At 41.6% G+C, this 18,564-nt stretch overlaps 1 protein-coding gene across 1 annotated transcript in view; it reads right to left on the reverse strand.

Annotated features, from left to right (window-relative positions):
- CELF4 (CUGBP Elav-like family member 4) overlaps positions 1-18,564 on the reverse strand; it is a 673,141-nt gene that overhangs the window by 262,288 nt on the left and 392,289 nt on the right. The window contains exon 3 of the mRNA XM_052776636.1: positions 4,634-4,682. Coding sequence (XP_052632596.1) covers positions 4,634-4,682 — 49 coding nt within the window. The remainder of the gene's footprint in view (positions 1-4,633; positions 4,683-18,564) is intronic.

The raw sequence follows: 18,564 nt of genomic DNA on the forward strand, positions 1-18,564 counted from the left end.
AAACTGTGGAGAGGCCATTCTGGCCCCATCATCATTGCTGAGCTGATGGAAGAGAATAAAAAGAAACAGATCATAGTGCATGAGCAAGGTACCACGGTTCTGCTGTTTACTGTAAATGAGTGCTTGGACATTTTGCTCTGAAGCTGGAATAAACCATAACCAAGCAGATAATTTCAGAGCCTGCACATTGAGTAACGGGTAGAGAAACAATGCAAGTCAGTTGAAATATGAAGTCCAAGCCTTCCAGCTGCTGCTATCACGTCCCCCAAACAGCAGACAAAAAAAGACACACTGCACATGCCTCCCTCAAATATACACAAAAAAATTTGCTTGAAAGCACAAACACAGGCAAAAGCTTTAGTAGATTTGTGAAGTCTTGCATGCAGAAAACACTCCAATGTGATGAACCACAATCTCTCAACACTGTCTCTGCAGGACATTGCACCCTTTCAACTCTAAACCACTTTGGTCTTCGCCTTTTTATTTTCTTTAGGCCAGGAACCTTCTGTATCTCTTCCATAAAATGCAGGAGAACCCCAAAACCACTGTGAAGTGTTTCTTGGTAGAGACATTAACACTGGGCCTGGGTAGCACACTGTGCGTCTTTGCATGCTTTCTTTTATGGACCTTCCTCTGTCCTTTGAGAGGAATGCAGGAGCAATGGAGCATCTAAGCATCACTAACGGAGCGCAACTAGAGTAGCAGAAGAGTCCTTTCCTTTTAAAAAATGTTACTCTCTGTACAACCTAGTGGGACCTCGGGGCCGCATTTTTCATAGGTTAACCCTGCCAGCTGCAGTGAGAGTTGTCTAGTGAGAGCTAGAGATATTGTGGATAAAATAAGAAATGGCTCCAAACTTTTGCCCCAAACCACAAAACAGACTTGAAATCTTTCCCTAAGTTTGCAAAACTTTAAGTCACTGATATCTACAGACTATTTTTAGAGCTGAATATGAGACAAGGAACCAAGAAAAATCATCAATAACAGGAAGAAAATAATAGAAAATTCCATTAGTTTAATTGGGATTTGTCATGTTCAGAATTTTACATGGAGTTATAGCTCACATCCCTAAAAACATATTGGACTACCTAATCTATGGCGAAGTAGTTTCTGTGTAGTCAAGCTAAAATTTAGGCAACACAAAGGCCAATGAGAGTTTTTAATACACCCTTAATAGAGCTAGAGTTACACTCTGATTTTTCAGAACAAAATACAGAATTGTTGCCTTTTTATCGCATTCTATCAATTTCATCACTGCTGAAGTCTCTATAAAAAGTCAAAGGACTCTGACCTTCTGACCAGGTATTTGAAGCTTCATGAAGCATTTTGTAGAAGGAATACCCCTACATAACATTTTGTAGTTTGACTATACACACATGCGCAAACAGGCAGGAACGCAAAATGCAGAATTTTCCCATTAATTTAGACTGTTTCCCTAGAGAAATGTACTGAGGATACATTCATTTCTAGTTCCTGTGAGATCAGACAAATGTAAATAATGCCAGTTTTTACTGAAAAGGATTGCACGCTTTGTCTTACTCCTAGTCCAATATGGGGATTAACAAACAAAATAATAAACCCAGCAAAACTAATAAGGGTCACTCAGCATTTCCGTTTTGTTGGGTTGAGTGTAATTTGTGCCAAACAACATTTTGAATTCTTGCCCAAACCTAGATGGTCTGATAGTCTAAATTCTCACTCACACATACTAAATACTAACACACCCACTTTCAGTTCAGCTGAGAATCAAGACACAGGAAGGGTTAAAGACCAACAAAATCCAGACTCCATAACAACAGGAAAAAATGCTAAGCAGAATCTGGTTGGGGGGGAGAATAAATTTTGGATTCCCATCAGCTTTGGGTTGTGGAAGAACTTGCTGGAAAAGTCAAAGATACGTGTTTTAGCAAAATGCAGGTATTTGCCCCTATATAAAACACAATCTCACTTCCTCAAGAATACTGCTTACCATTTCCAGTAAAAACCTCCTTGCAAACTACAGTTTCAAAGAGCACTGCATTCTTTCTTTAATACCTTGACCTGGCACTAAAATTCCCCATAAGCCAGAAGATAGAGGTGTATTCAGAGTGTGGGCTTTGGGCAGACCAAAGACTTGTGCTGTGCAAAAGAGCTGCTTCATCTTCCAAGCCCCCCTCTTCCCTCACGTCCCATCCTGATACATGGATGGGGTATAATAAGCTACAACTTAAGTTTCTTTGTTGTTGAAGTTGACCTTTATCTTGCAGCCCTAATGAAGTCTTTTGATGTGCTCCTAAGATACACAGCCTCCTTTTTAGCATTCCGTTTGCCGTGCCTGCTTTAACCAGTGGGCTTGCGAAGAACGTAAGTTTTCATACAATGCCTCCCTTGGGTGCCAATTGTTCTTTTCTCCCACAGTTGCCCTTGAGTCATGCCGTCCTGAAACATCACCAGTCCAGAAGCTGCTTGTCAGTGGGGAATTAGGACAACGCGTCGTTCACGCCAATGATGAGTGCACCCGCTTGGCCCCTGCATTATGATCACGACCGATAGGAGCAATATGGGAGCGGAGTGTATGAGAAAAGTTGAGGTTTGTGTGTGTTGGGGAGATAATTAGCTAAACTACAATGGGAAGGGAACCACTGGTGTGACGGATAATGTGGAATCAAACCACCACTGGAGCCCTTTGCAGTTCAAACCACCCCTCCTGAAAGCAGCTGGTTTTAGCAAAAGAGTTTGAAAACCCTTCCCAGAAAGCCAGGCATGTGTTCTCTATTAGTGATTTGCATAAAAAAAAAAAAAAAAAGAGCCACTGGGAGCTACATACCCTGTAGGCGCACTAAGCAATTTGGCCAGCCTAATTATTATTTTTTGGTATGTCTAATTAAATAGACAAAAGGCCCTCCCTTCACTCTTGCTGTCGGCACGAGCTCCACTGGAATGTGCATAATGTCCCCTCATTTGTCCAAGCAGCTGAGCCTTTCCCTTTTCCCCTAGGAGATCGGGGTTGACAACTGCCCATGGCTTACCCAGTCCTACTCAGACACGGAGCCAGATAGTCAGACGGGAAGGGAAAGGGGGTAAATTGACCTGGTTCTGTTAAAAACCACCGGACGATGCTCTAGGATGTGACATGCCTTTGTTGCAGGTTAGAAAGGTACCGTGGCCCTTGATAGCAGAATTTGCCATCGCAGAGCCCATCCAATACTTTCTGCCCAGTGTTGGCCAAATTCCCTCGAATTTACTTTACAGGGACTCTAAAAGTGCAATATTTATCCCCGAGCTTTCTGGCGTTTTTCCAGCGCTCAGCTCTTCTCCTGCTCTGCAATTACACGGCACCACAGCCCTTCCTTACAGAGCCTCTGTCAACCTGCCGATTTCACCACTCCGTAACACCAGCCCTTTAACTACAAGCTACATACAAAGTCTTCCAATGACTTGAGTCACTGGAGAGTTTCAGCCTCACACTGACGCAGTCAAAGCCTCTGGAATCCAAAGCTTTCAACTGAAAAAAGAACATAATTTCAGTGCCTTTTGTCTGGAAGGCATTTTACTCCTTTTAAGTAGTTGTTGCTGGAGATTTCCACTAATGCCAGCACAAAGATAGTCATCCTAAAAATGAGTAAGAGTTTATGTCTATGGTGGAAATTAAAGAGTTTTCACACATCTAAGAGCCACATCATTACTAAATGACAAAATCTACTCCCACATTTATATGATACATAAGCACAAGTGTTTTTACTGCATATATGGGCAAAAGCTTCTCTATTTTTTCCCAAAGAGTTAAGGATAAAGAGGAAGGAAGCACCATGTCATTATATATATGCATGTATATATATATAAATGTGCACATACAAGAAAAAAAAAGCAAAATGGTAATTTATCCAGCATAACAGACCATCTCACACTTTCTCAGTGAGCTCTGTGTTTGATCTGACAAACAGGCCCCTATTAGAAGAGTACGGTGAAGTATCACCACATCAGTTCTGGTAGAAAACCTTTTACGGGAAACACCTTATCACTGGTGATCTATTGAACAGTCACTTAGCAAAGCCTTCCAAATCCACTGTGTAGGATGGAAAAGCAAAAGACCAGCTCCTGATTTCAGCTACACCTGTGCAAATCCTGAATAACTCCCTAGGACTGAGAGAAGTCTTCAGTTTGCACAACAAGTTTATCTAGATAAGCTGATACAGGTGCAGAAAACTCTGCTACCTCAGAATTTGCTTTTTCCAAAAGTAGAGTTGCTTCAGTCCAAGCAGAAACAACACGGTCAGAGAAACCATAAAATATCTTCTTTATCCTAACCAAATTAAACACCTCTGCAGCTCAGCACAACATAGGTCTGAAAAACCTACATTGTCGTCACTGCTGTTAAACTTTGTTAAGTCAGCGCCTGATGCTTCACTTCTTAACGAGGCAGTTATTTGTTTCCCAGGCAATTGCTGGCACCTGCCTGCCTTTTAAAATCAAATAATAATTGAATATGAGGAAAGTGAGACGAAGTAAAGGAGATTTAATAAAGAGAATCTTTGCTGCAGAGGGAATTTCTTTGGCAGTGATTACGTTACTAATTGATCAGCACATTGCCTGAGAGAAGCCAGAGACAACAATTATACTTAGCACTGTGGCTGAAAGCAATGCAGTCAACTACCTCCTCGGCTTTCGCTGTCCGCTGGTTTCACCTGGATCGGTCTGTTCATCTGTAAGAAAGAGCAAAGAGAGACACATAATTAATGGTGGCATCATACATTCATATACAGAGGCTTGCTTTGTTTTTTAGCCATGCATCATAGTCGGCACCAGAACTTACTCCATGAGGGGGGGAAAAAGCAATTAGTAAGCAAAGAAGTAACCACAGAGTACAGGCTGCTTCTTGGTCTGAGGTAAATCAGTGTCACCCCATTTACCTGACAGGAGCTCTGTTGAATCACATTGGGAGAGGGATCTGACTCATTTCACACAGGTCATGAAATTTTAAACATAACTTTTAAATTTCTAATAGTTTCCTCTGGAAACACTACTGTGTCAGAGTAGAAATGCTTTGTCAGAGCATCAGGATCAGTGAAACTTTAATTGCAAAGATTTCTTGAGATTGGCATGATAGAAAAGAAAATGGAAAAGTGAATTCCACCTCCACTGTTAGATCAGTAGGATAGTCACCCGTAACATAGCAGACTCCATTTCATATTTGTGGAATGAGATTTGGATCTGGTTTGTCCACATGCTGCAGGAGTGCTGGCTATTGAGATTTTTTTGGGGGGGAGAGGGTAGGATGAGAGTCAAAACATCTCCCTCTGTTGCTTTTTCAAACATCTTTTTCCTTTCTCACATCAGAACATAAGCAATTATAAAAACCTTGCCATTGTGCTGTGAGTAGGATTTCTGTTCTCCAACTTAGCCCTCTCAACAAAAGCATTGGGGACCATCATTATCCCCAGAGCTACTCAATCTCAGGAGAGAGCGCAACAGATGTCCACAATCATCTTCACTGGTAGTGCCTAACGTGACGTGGGTGTCTGATGGACAGGGGTGAGGGTATACCCCTCCTCTAGTTAATAGCTGAAGATGCAGATTGGATCAGAACCAGCTGAGATTTTCATCTGAAGGCCCTTCTTTGCCTCTTCCTCCATATCACTTAAAGTAATCCATACACTGTGCAGATGGACTATTCAAAATATCTTTCTGTGTGTGACTACCCCCGAGTGGAATGAAATTATCCTTTAGATTTGGCAACCAAAGAAAGTGCAAGTTCAAACAGGCAACACAAGGAACAGGAAGTCATAAGGCAATGGAATCTCCCAACATATTGCTTCCTAATAAAGTCAGACCACAAATTGGCTGATGAGTGTCACAGGGTGCCTGCAAGTGATACCGTCCCTCCCTTATTTGTGGCTAATCACAGTTGGGCAGCAAGGCTGTTAGTTTTCTTTTTTGTTTTCTTCCTAATTCCCCTTTATTTTGAAAGTAGTTCATAATCATTTAGATTTATTCTAATTGCTCTGCACACATATTTAGTAATAAAAAGTTATCAAGCTGGCTGACAAGTAGGTTAAGATGATGGAGAGCCTAGCAGATCCTGCTGCATTGTTGTCTCAAGAGGAAAATGTACTTAGCCATAAACTGACTACAGTTAGACTCACACTCGCTAAGAGAAGGATCAATGGCTCCAGACGCTACTGAGCAATTTCTGCTCTCCTGTATGCCTGTATCATCCAACAAACTCCAGACAGTTGAAGTGTTAAACCCAACAAAGAATCTGGTACTGGATAAACCTTGTATCAGCCCCTGCTTCTGCAACTGTAAAGACCTGTTGCTCACACATATAATACAAGATATTAGCAGGGCTTTAGCAGGGCCAGAGGTGATATATTTAGCAGCAGCAGCAGGATGAACATCCTGCCATAGGGTTCCTGTAACCACATGTGAGCAGCTAGCTGTTATAAACATTTAAAGATCTGACATCACACAGATAAGGAGGGTAATTTATGTCATATAACTCCAAATGTGTAAAAAGTGTAATTTTAAGCCACTCTTAAGTTTGGTGTCTAAGATGAAAAGGATGAATGATCTTCTGCAGTGCCTGTTCCTCTCCACTGATCATGAATGTAGTCTATGCAGTTAGAGTTAGGTGACATGAACCCCATCTTGATTCTCATGCACAGGATAATGAAGCCAAACTACCCAGTTACTGTGCTTTAACTTCCCCCAGCTTCTTAATCACTGCGATTGGTTTGCATTTACAGCAGGTTAGTGTTGACACCATCCATGTGCCAAGGTCTGACTTGAGAGCTGTTAACTTTTGACAGCTGCACTCACGCTATATGTTATGGCTTCTGAATGTGGACACAATGGCTAGTCTAACTCCAGTGGTCAGAAGAGGGTGGTCAGAGGTCCCTGGTGCTCACTCCAAGACAGCCAGAATCTGCATCCCAAGCAGTCAGGAAGAGAAATAGTCACAGTAGCCAGGAATTTATAGGAGGTGTGCTGCATACAGCCCTGAGAGGCAATGTCTGGAGTCCAAAATGGACACAGCCTTGCAATGCAGAACACTCCATAAATCTACCAATGTAGGTACTGATCTGAAGCTTGCTAAAGGCCATGAAAATCCCCACTGAACTCAAGTAAGCTTTAGCAAAACTAGACAGAGCTCTTCCTACTTGTTGTTGAGTTGGATGTGGTCAGTTTGCAAAAGGCAGAGGAGATCATCAGACTCTTTAGCAAAAATGAGAGGAGACTAATATTTGTTTGGTTTTGTTGTTTTTTTTTTCAGTTTGGGGCACGAGAAAAAGAAGACAATCCCCAAGAAAGGGGAGAAAAAGAGGGAGGGAATGAGCATCCAACAGAGGAAGAAAAAACTGAGGAAATTAATAACTAAAAAGCTAGTGTAATTTAATGTACACTATGATTTATACACTTGACAATTTCTTTATAGACCAAAGAGAAAGTGCTGCCTGCACGGAGCCCATAATACAAATTGAGATCATCTTGACATGAAAGACACCAATTATAGGGAGAAACATTGAGAGGAAAATAATTAAGTTTCCTCTCTCCGTCTATGGAAATTTTCTTTTTTTTAAAAAAAATACAGACACTCTGGGAGCAAGGAGCTGGCATGGGGAGCAGAAAAGGGCTAAGTGGGGAATAAAATGGCAGATAGATGTACCTTCCACAGTCTTGGAAAATGCCTTCTTGAGGAGAAGGGAAGTCAGAGGTTCAAGCTCTCTGCTTATTCTTAGCTGGGAATTATCATGCAAAGAAACCAAAGTTTATACTCCAAACTGCAGTTATCTCAATAGTAATTGGTGGAATATTGATATGGACATCTTTAATATCTGTTGTGTCTTGGTGGACCCTGAGAGTGTGATAGGAGAAAGAAGATCTGCCTGTCAGCAATTCTGATTAATACCATGGGTATCCACATGGGATCATAGGAACTACAGATGTGGCTTGAAGTTTTATTGATCCTTATCACTAGAAGTCTTCTTCAAAAGAGATCTGGCAACATGGGAAAAGACCTAGGTAGGCTGATCCAACATGTGAACTGACAGACGGGCTGGATGAACCCTTTTAGGCTCTCCACTAGGATGTGCTACACTTCCATCCATTACAATGGTCCTTCTTTCCTCTGGCCATGGATCCTCTTTGTGCTCTCCTTTGAAATATGATCATGGTTCCTTATTCTATATTATCCCTGTTGGGCTGCAGCAGTGAAAGAAGTATACTGTTTTACCTTTAGTTAACCCAGAAAGAGTTTATCTCCTCTTTAGCCTCCCTCCTGTCCTTTAGGACCTGACCACAAATTTTTATTCTCTACATAAACTATGAAAATTCCTGACATGATGGTACCAGAATGCCTAATAGTCATAAAACCATCATAAATCAGGACAATATGTTTGTCCTCATTCATGATTCAGAGTCCAATTTGGCCACAAATTTAATTTGAAGTGCCTCATTCAACAGCAATGCCGTAACAGAGGTGTGCTGAAGACCACTGAGGCACAAAGGGATTCAGGCAAGAGCCAAAAAATTTAATTTTGGTTTCTGGTTACATATGACAGACCCAATTTTCAAAGGGGTGGCAGGCGGATGGCAAACCAGAGTTCTATTCACAACTGTATTCCCAGTGTGGCCTCAGGCAAAGCCTGTGTCTCAGATTCCCTGTCTGTATGGAGAACTATGGGCACTGCATGCCACTACAGCTGTGAATCGGACCCATTTTCAGGAAGAGAGGTTGCATGTCCTTTTTCCGCAAATGCCATAAGTGCTTGAGTTGATGGAGGAGTTAGAACTTCAGGTGCATCACACTTCTTATTTTCCTTTGATCCTTTGCACTTTCATCTCTGCTTAATACCACCTTTACTATCACCTTTGCACACCTTGGACAAGATGATTGTATTTGTTACACTTCATACCCTTCCTTTTGGCTTTTCCTTCCTTTTGCCTAAAACCAACCCATTCAAAGAATGCCAGATGTCATCCTCTCACACCAACTTGCCACTTGCCCCACCTACCCCCACCCCAATCCTCCCTGCAAGTAGAAACACGACATCATTTTTCATGTCCAATTACAGCCACCGTGGTGCCACTGTTAAAAGACAGCGCAGGTACTCCTGTCAAAAAGGGTTTGAGTTACAAGAAGCGATGAATTACAGCAAGCCCTTTTTCAATTCTCCACAGAAATGAAATGTCAGAGCTTGCTGCTGTATTTTTCTCAGCACCATCAGCTACAGGCCACTGCAGGAATTAGACAGGGGACAGACGCTTTTCTGCATCATGATTTTTCTTTTCCTAAGGTTGTCGTTTTCTCTGCCACCAACCTTTTTCTGCTCCCTCTGGCTTTGATATTAATTTAGAGCAGGTAGAAGGATCACCTGGGAAAGAAGAGTAGGAAGCAGAGACAGCTGATTTCTCACTGTCTCCATCTTTCTTCCTCTCACTGTTCCTACTACCCTTCTCACTCACTTTTTCATTAATATACCTGGTGTTTCTAGCCAGGACTAAGGGTCTACCAGGCTTGAGAATGGACAAATGCAGAGATAAAAAGAAGAAGAAAGGGAAGAAAATAAAAAAGGATGAAGAAACCCTGAATAGCTTCAAATGTGATCTGAGACAGGAAGGAAAAGTGAGAAGAGGAGGAGACTACTGAAGATCACTGAAATGTCACTAATGGTTAGGAAGATCATGTCTAAGGCAGAAGAGAGCTGTGTTGGAGATAATCTGCTGGTTGTGCTTAAGGAAGAAGTCATTTCAGGAGACAAAAAGTGATTCTAGAGCTTGTGTGATCTATAAGACCATGGAAGATGACCGCAGTGATCATCTATCTAATAATAGTCTTTCCACCCCTCCTTAGAGGGCTTAAGAAAATTGAATACTCCCTGAGAACAGACTGAGGGGTTTAATTAAGGCTTTGTATCAAAACCTGTGAGGAACGGTATTCTATTGTCCATGTTTCTTGAAGTTCCCAAAGAACCAGTCTGGTACAGTTTAGAAAGTTGAGGTGTTAAACCTCTGACAAGGCCTGTTTCCAGCTCTACACTGGCCTTCTGAATGAATTTGGCCATATCATTACATCTGTCTCTTTCTCAGCTTTCTCATCTGCCTCTTTCTCAGCTTTCTCTTCTGTACAATGAAGACAAAGATACCCTAATGTACCATGAAGGTGGTTGATGAAAAAAATATTTCTAAAAGTTGGTGTTAAACAAACAAACAAACAAACAAACAAAAGTCCAGTCATTTCTATGCCTGAATTGTATGGACAGATATAATGACAAATAAAGTCGTCTTGCTCAGTCATGTTCTGTTGTGTTTGGTATTGTTCAGGCATCAGGCCTCTAAATCAATGATGAAACACTGCTGTGACCTAATCACAAAGGATGGGATATGAGCTAGCAGGTCTAGCAAATGTTTACTGGGCACTACTGCATCTCTGTAGATGCTGGCTAGCCTCATGGAAGAAAATCCCATCCCATAACAACTTGGTTCCTAAAGATGCCATGTAGTTCTTGGTGAACGTGACATAGCTCAGATGTTAACTAGAAGTATGAATAGTTTAATAACTGCCCTGAAAATTGCAGAAAATACGGTTACTCCTTATTTCTTCAGTGAGAAAGGTTCTTCTGTTCAAAATCTGCCCCCAAAACACTAAGAGGAATTTTGTTTTACCAATTCTGCCAACTTCTGTGGGGTCTGCCATGTACACAATAGTAATTCCTCTGAAGCCAGCACAGCTATTTATTTGAGTAAAGGTACTGGCAGGAATGTTTTTGCAGGAGTGGGTCATAACTTTAAAGCATTGAGCAAAATCTGCCTTGATTGAAGGCCCTAAGGAAATGCAAAGTATATTAGTGTCAAAGTTGGAAAGGCCAAGAAAATCACCTACAATTGAATTGCGTGTGTGTAATTGCAAAGTTCACGTAAATCACTGTGTACCTGATTCTGAGTGACATAATTGAATTACAGTGATATAAACTAGATAGCCATAAGAGTGAATCCAAAGCAATCTCCTCTCTGAAGAAAAAAACAAAGTCAGGGCCCAGGTCCTCAGCTCAGGGAAATTTATGTGAATGTTACAGAATCAGGAAAGCTGCTTCAACGTAGGTTAGCTACACAACCAGCCTTCTGTATTTGTATATTGCAGCTGTAAGGCATGGAGCAAAAACCTGCCCCCATGGGAATGGAGGTAAGTGCTGTGGTTGCATGAATGGCTGTGTGATTACACATTAAGCATACTTTTGTGTGGGCAGTGCAAATTGATACAATGTTGGATTAATAAAAGAGTAGAGAGAGGAAATGTTTCAGAAAGTTTGGTGAAAAAAATCACATTGGCTTTCTTTGTGGGAAGCACTCACTAGGAATGCATTGCATCTGAAATGACTCTATCCCAAACCTTATCTGTGTAGTGGACTCTTAATTCCACCCTACCACCCTCTTCCCTGCCTGACGAGATGTGTGTCATAGACCTGTACACAAATAGATGAGAAGACCTGAAATGGGAATGTATGAGATATGAAAAAAAAATCTTGAAGGGTCTGACCTTTACAAATCAGTCAATGCTCTGGTGCCTACCCCTGAGAATGATTGCTACCGGCCATCCCTGCACTCTGAGAGTATTTTCTATATATCATATAAAACACATTATAATCCATCCATCTAACTATCGATTCATCTTTCCAGTTGTCTCGTGTATATAGATGAACCTAGAGGGGGCTTAAGTTCAGTTCAGGCTCACATGCAGAAGCCTATGGCTTCAAATCCAAAACTTTCTCCGCACAGAACGGTTTGGGCTTGAGTTTGAAGAAACTGCTGATCTTGTTAATAGCAAAATAAAATCTTTCCAATACAACAAATCCTTTGATTTGTACTTGGGGAAGCTGAGTGTGTACTGCTCAACCTCATGGTGCCTCTGGTTTTAAACGAAGTGGGGAAAGGTAAAAGGGGAACTCAGTCCTTAGCAGGTTTGAGGACAGTAAGAGGAAAAAAGCACAGGATGCTTGGAACAACAAAGCCTTATTTTCCAAAACAAGAGAGACAGCACTGCTTTTTCTTTGAGTATTTATATCTTATAAGTAATGTTTCGTATGCAAATCTGCATGTGAAGGAGGCAGCGGGAGATCCCCTTAAAGCTTTGGGCAGTCACACAGTAAAAATTAAGTTCGATAGGTCTGCTTTCACCTGCTAGACTGTGCCACCACACACAGAGTGTGCCCTAAGGTATTGGTGCCCTGATCATCCAGATGGGTATTTATTTGCACGCATGGATCTTGCTTGGCTTGTGCACTTGACCTTTCTTTCCTGGGAAAGAAGGGGGCCTAGTGGATGCTGACTTCAGCTTGGGAAATGTGTCTGTAGACCCAGACCCCATGCATATGTGAGAAGTCCCTGGACATGTAGTGAGTATACTCAAGCATGTAAAGAGTCCCAGGATTGGCCCACTGGTGATGCTAAGCTATATGAAAGGGTCTATTTGTCTGTGTATCCTGAAGCAGAGGTGTAAGTTTTGAAGGGACACCCTGCTCATTAAATCTAGTTCCCTGCTGCTACCATGAGCAGTCACAATGTGAAATTCTGTTCACGAACATCGAATTCTACTATAAAACTAAGTAAGTCTTTTGCTGTCCTTTCCTCCCTTTTCCCTAATATCAGTAGGGATAAGCTTTTCCACAATCTCACCTCTCTTCTAATTTCCCACTTGAGTTTATTTCAAGATAATTTACAGCCAATTTTAAAATGTGCCCAAACTACCTTTTATCTAAAATCATTCTTTTCTATCCCTGCCATTTTCTATCAGCCAACTCTGCATGCATTTAGTAGAAAGCAACCACTTCTCTTTTAGCCTAGATATTGTGATCCTAAACAATTTCAACGCAGAGCAACAGCATAATCCACACATATGAAGGTAGTCCATATAGATACAACCAAGATAGCCTTAAACTATCCAGCATGGCTAACGAATAACTGTATCTAGGTGGCAACATAGAACTTAAATGAGTGATGCAAATATGTGCCAGGGTCCTAGATCAGTTTTGCAATGTGTACTCAGCTTGAGTGTTTGTGGTTGTAGGTTTATCTGTGCCTGCACTTCCTAGTTGAAAGCTTGCTCTCAGACCTTGTATCTGAGCTGTCTCACGGATGCTCTCTGTGTTGGTTTGCTCTGAGGTTGCCCAGCCCTGCCTGCAGGTGGTACTCACCCAGGCAGAGGCACAGTTTGGAGTATGCTCAGGAGCTGCCTTGGTGAGGAAGTGCAGATAAGGGGAAAGGTGGGGTGTTCGCTGCGTATGAGGCATGTCATGGCTTTGTGCGTGTTGGGTTCACTGCGTAGAGGCCAGAAGCCTCTTCAGCATGGATGTGAGCAGGGGAGGCAAGCAGGCCAGAGAGTCAGATGTATTACTCAAGGCATTATAGACATAACCCCTGCCTCCTCACTTAGAGATGAACATCTGTTCTCATCTTTTCCTTATCCTGAGCCCATGACCTCTGGCTGTTGGCACTTCCCTGTTGTGCTCTTCATTCTCTAGGCTTTATGTCTCCTTCTGAAGCAAGACCCAAATGCCGCCGTTGCCACTAATGGTTGCTTGGCTTGACTCTGCAGACTTTAGGCAAGGCCAACCTCCCATTGACTTCAGTGCTTTGAGTGCAAAAGGAGCTTGGCCACCGTCCATCCAAGAAGATTAGACCTTCTGTGCTTGTGGCTTTGTATGCCTAGCCACAAAGATAAGAACCACAGCCAGCCCTTTTGCCCATGGAGAAATGCTTTCCACAGCACTGCCATTTAACAAACTGAGTAAGCAGTGTAAATTAACTAGCTGCTTTCACCCACTGCCAGAATCATGAAATAAAGGCTCTGTCACTGATATAAATGTGTAGGTAGCCTCAGGGCCTGAATTAAAGCATAGCCTCCCCAGGAACTAGAAGAGGCTATCACCGGGTTGAAGTTACAAGCAGGGTTTTCCTTGGTACTGGACTAGATCCACTCTGAGCCAGAAAGTGATTTTTCCCTCAACACTGGTCCTGCTTTCAAGGGTGTTCACTCTCTTCCTTCCACCCTAATTTCCCTTCTCCCAAGGCTTAAGATCATCTGTGGGGCAAGCTTGCTGCAGTATAACAGATAGCAGTCCATTACCTCAGTCCTGCACCCCAGGAGGACCAGACCTAAACTTATTCCAGGTAGGACACTGTGGCATTTCTGAAGCATAGGGGCTTCCTTCTCAAGGTATATCCCTCTCATTTTACATGTGGTATGGTTGTACTCTCCTTTCAGTTCTATTAATGAACAAACATAGACTAATTATTTTAAGATTAACCTGAAATAAGCCCCGTTTGAACAGCAAAAATCCAGCAGCCATTCCACCTTCTCCACTGGTTTGTCTAAACTGATTTGAAATCACACCTCAAATTAGGTGTGTGAAAACCTTCCCTAAAGGTAAACCCCTTAGCTGTGCATTGGATCAGGGCTGCAGATCCTGAAGGAGCTGGCAAAAGGAAAATAACAAAAAATCATAGAATCATAAAATCATTCAGGTTGGAAAAGACCTTTAAGATCATCGAGTCCAGCCATTAACCTAGCACTGCCAAGTCCACCACTAAACCATGTCCCTTAGTGCCACATCTACACATCTTTTAAATACCTCCAGGGATGATGACTCTACCACTTCCCTGGGCAGCCTGTTCCAATGCTTGACAACCCTTTCGGTGAAGAAATTTTTCCTAATACCCAATCTAAACCTCCCCTGGCGCAACTTGAGGCCATTTCCTCTTGTTCTATTGCTTGTTACTTGGGAGAAGAGACTGACCCCCACCTCGCTACAACCTCCTTTCAGGTAGTTGTAGAGAGTGATAAGGTCTCCCCTCAGCCTCCTTTTCTCCAGGCTAAACAACCCCAGTTCCCTCAGCCACTCCTCAGAAGACTTGTGCTCTAGACCCTTCACCAGCTTCGTTGCCCTTCTCTGGACATGCTCCAGCACCTCAATGAAAAATTAATTTAAAAAAACCCCAAACAAACCAGGGAAGACTCAAGGAAAGAATAAGATTATCTTAATCTTGACAGTGCCCCTTTAAAGAAAATCTTCTGTGAAAGGACTTAGAGCATTAACTTTTTCTTCAGTCCTCTTTCACAGCTAAGAAAGGCATATTAGGGGGGGGATTTTAAGCCCATTCAGCCACCCAAGTTAGTTCTTTGTTCCTAACAGCAGATGAATAAGCACAAGCAGGAATCTTGCAGATATTAGTATAGCCTTCAAAAAGAGAAGAAAACAAAAATCCTTAGCTTCCCAAACATTTCCTGAATTGGGAAAAGCATGGAAGTCTTAAAAAAACCAAAACAAAACCCCACAATCTTTCCAGATTCCAGATCCTCAAAGTCAATGCAATTCCCTGTGCTTGTTTCAGCCTGTACAGAATCAGGCCCTCCAATGCAAAAGGAGCTACCCCTCACCCTCATCTATGTATAACTGGTATCATCTAGTCCTATGTTTTGACAATTATTTATAACATAATTACCAGACTGATGAGTATCGCTGATTAATTATGTCATCCTTCAAAGTTGATCTGGGTACTTACAATAAACAAACACCCTGGTTGGGTAACAAAGATGATTTTCTGTGTCTGTTCCAGACAGAGAAGGCTAGCAATCTCATTCTACCCCATAGGGATGTGGTCGGAGACTCCCAGGGATTCGTTTCTGATCTGTCTGTCATTCATGTGGAGCTGCTTCTTTTCTGGTCCCTGACCGCAGCCTGGTTTCCCCCCTCCCGATGATAAATATTTCCTCTCCACTGAGAGCTATCCAACAAGAGCAATGTCTGATACTAACGCATCGCTGATGCTTTCCTCCTTTAATTATGCCTAAACATTGCCTTTCTTTTTTTCTGCCCTGAACGATCACTTTTTTTCTTTTTTTTTGCATCAACATGTACCAAAGCATTAAACAAGACATTCCATTAATTTCTTCATCATCATAACTTAAGCCTGGGACATACCCTTTAAATATTCATTCAGCTATGAAAACTGGGCATTAAAATTTTAATAATGTCAAGCTCATTTGAACTGAGCTCCTGGGGGAATATTACGATACAATTAGAATAAATATGATGATTGATTTGGTGTAAAGGTTCACCTGTCCACATCTGTTAGTGGCCAGAAGCAGCATGCCACCTCTGGCATCTGGAGCCGATAGCTCCAAGTTATTTACTCCCTTCCTCCTCACCCCCATTTGCTTTTCACTTGCTTGCAAGCTTGACCTCCTCACTTGCTTGCATAGAGTGTTCAGCTTGGATAAAGTTGGAAGAGGCAAACCAGAGAGGCCTCATCAAGAAGAGACAACTCATCCAACTGCATTTTCTTCCCTCCTTCCCCTTCTCGTGCTGTGGCATTTGATTAAAGATGGAGTGTTGATCAGAGCCACTAGAAGTTCAGCTATAAACTTTCCGGCGGTATTAGCCATTAACCTTTTTACAGTATGTGTCTGAACTCCCGGGGTCTGATTCTTCTGTGTGGATCGGTAGCAAGCCTAAGCAGCATTGACATATTTGAACCAGAGCGGAGGAGAACAAGGCTTGCTGCTTTCTAGCAGTGTCCTTCCAAAATCACTGCAGAGAAATATTCTCAAGATGTGACGCTGAGAGTAAAAAAAAACACAGAGAGGGAAACCAAGCAAGAAATCACACTACTTAAGGAACCTTCTGTTTCAAACGCAGAATGTTCTCAAATACACAGAGAGATAATTAAAAGATTTTGGTCCACTGGGTGCTGAGCATATTTGAAAATTTGGGCCAGATTGTACTTTCTCTCTCGGCAGTGTGAATTGGGTGCTACATGGTGTAAATATGAAATGAGATAAATTGGAGCCATGACCACTGAGAACAATCATGGTGGGTTTTTTTTAGATCATCTACTTTAAATAAACTACCCATTAATTATTTGAATTAGGGTATAATGCAAACCTCTCTGTATTTAAAGGTAACTCTGATCTAGCCCTGCTTACAACCACTGCCAGCGTTTCTAGCTTTTGGGGCTTTACCACCAGTCTCCTGACATACAGTGCTTTCCTTAAATCCTCAACTTCTGGACCCGGGCAACTTTTTAACAAGAATTTTAATTAAAGAATAGAAGAGAATTCTTAATGCTCAAAATATATCTCAAAGAAAATGAATACATGAAAATAAAATCTCTCTTATTTACATTATCATATCACACATGATTGCTTGAGTTAATTTATGAATGATGCATCTTTACAGTAGGCAATGTTAATTATTAGAAGCATTATTTGCTTTTCAGTGTTTTAAGCTGTTTCTTTCCTCTCTGTACTTTGCTTAAAGCAGATACTGATCCTAAATCTGTCACTTTCTTTTTTCAAATTCAAATCAAGTCCAGTTCCTCTTCCTATTCATCATCTCTACTTCTCCATTGTTTACTTTTCAAAACCTAGTAAAAATATACGAAGCTGTCCCAAAAAACTTTTTTTGCTGAAAACTAAAGAAAAAAAAATTCTTTTATTAAATTTTATAGAACAAAAATGTACATACATAAATCTTTAGACAAAATCCTTACATTTAGGATCGGCTGTTATTGTCAGCAGCTCATTGTTGCTTCTATATGATGGACCTGGCACTTTGTTTACTTTACTTAGCAAGGAAACATAATACCTCATGGTAACAGTCATTTGAGATCAACAGGTCTGTTTTTAGTGTTGGATATTGCTCTCCAAGATCTTTGCCATTTACTTTGTTACCAAGATACTTCTAACCATCACTTTTGTGCCCTATATATGACTTTTCCCATCTGAACCCTTTTATCTTTGCAGTCTCTGCCTGAAAGATCATAGGTACCCAGGCCTAGTTAGATGAGCTCCTGTGACCATCCTCGTTATTTGCTGTCAGATCACATAACTGAGGTGACACAGGTGAACTTGTGGGTGTTTCTACCCTGACAGTGAAAAGTAAAATTTCTTGGGTGAACACAGTTGTGGGAAATGATGGTCATGAATTGGCGCTGAGTTTTGAAACCAGGCCTGTTTGATTCCTGAAAGCACCCAGAAGCACAAGACAACCACAGCAACCACTAAAGGCAGTTACCAAAGGTGCTTATGTGTAACAAGTGTAACCTACTTCTGTGAGATTTCAATGTCGCTTTGGGGTCTCCCTCCCTGTCCCCTCCCGCCCCCCCAAAAAAGGAAAAGATGTTTTAAAATAAACTCAGCCCATTACACACTACAATATGGAGACAGGAAAGGGAGATAATGGTCACTTGATGTCAATTTTCTCAGAAGGAAAGGAGCAATTTGGAAAGTCTGAGGTCTACTTACTGTGAACGTACAGTGTGGAAAGATATGGCCTTGAACTCTTTTTAGAAGTCTATTACCTATCGTCTTCTTCCCCACTTAGTTTCCTCCATGGAAAAAGGGGTTAGACAGTAATCTTTACCTTCAGGGCCCATTGCGAGGATTAATTAGATATTATTCCTACAAAATTGTAAATTTCTAAAATGCTATATAAGCGCTCAGTGTTATTATAATGTGCTATACTCTGCATAACGTATACCATTGCAATATTACCCGTTGGTTGTTCAAGACTACAGAACTGCTGCTTC

The sequence above is a fragment of the Harpia harpyja genome, chromosome Z (assembly GCF_026419915.1).
Source record: "Harpia harpyja isolate bHarHar1 chromosome Z, bHarHar1 primary haplotype, whole genome shotgun sequence".
Taxonomy (NCBI): Eukaryota; Metazoa; Chordata; class Aves; order Accipitriformes; family Accipitridae; genus Harpia; species Harpia harpyja.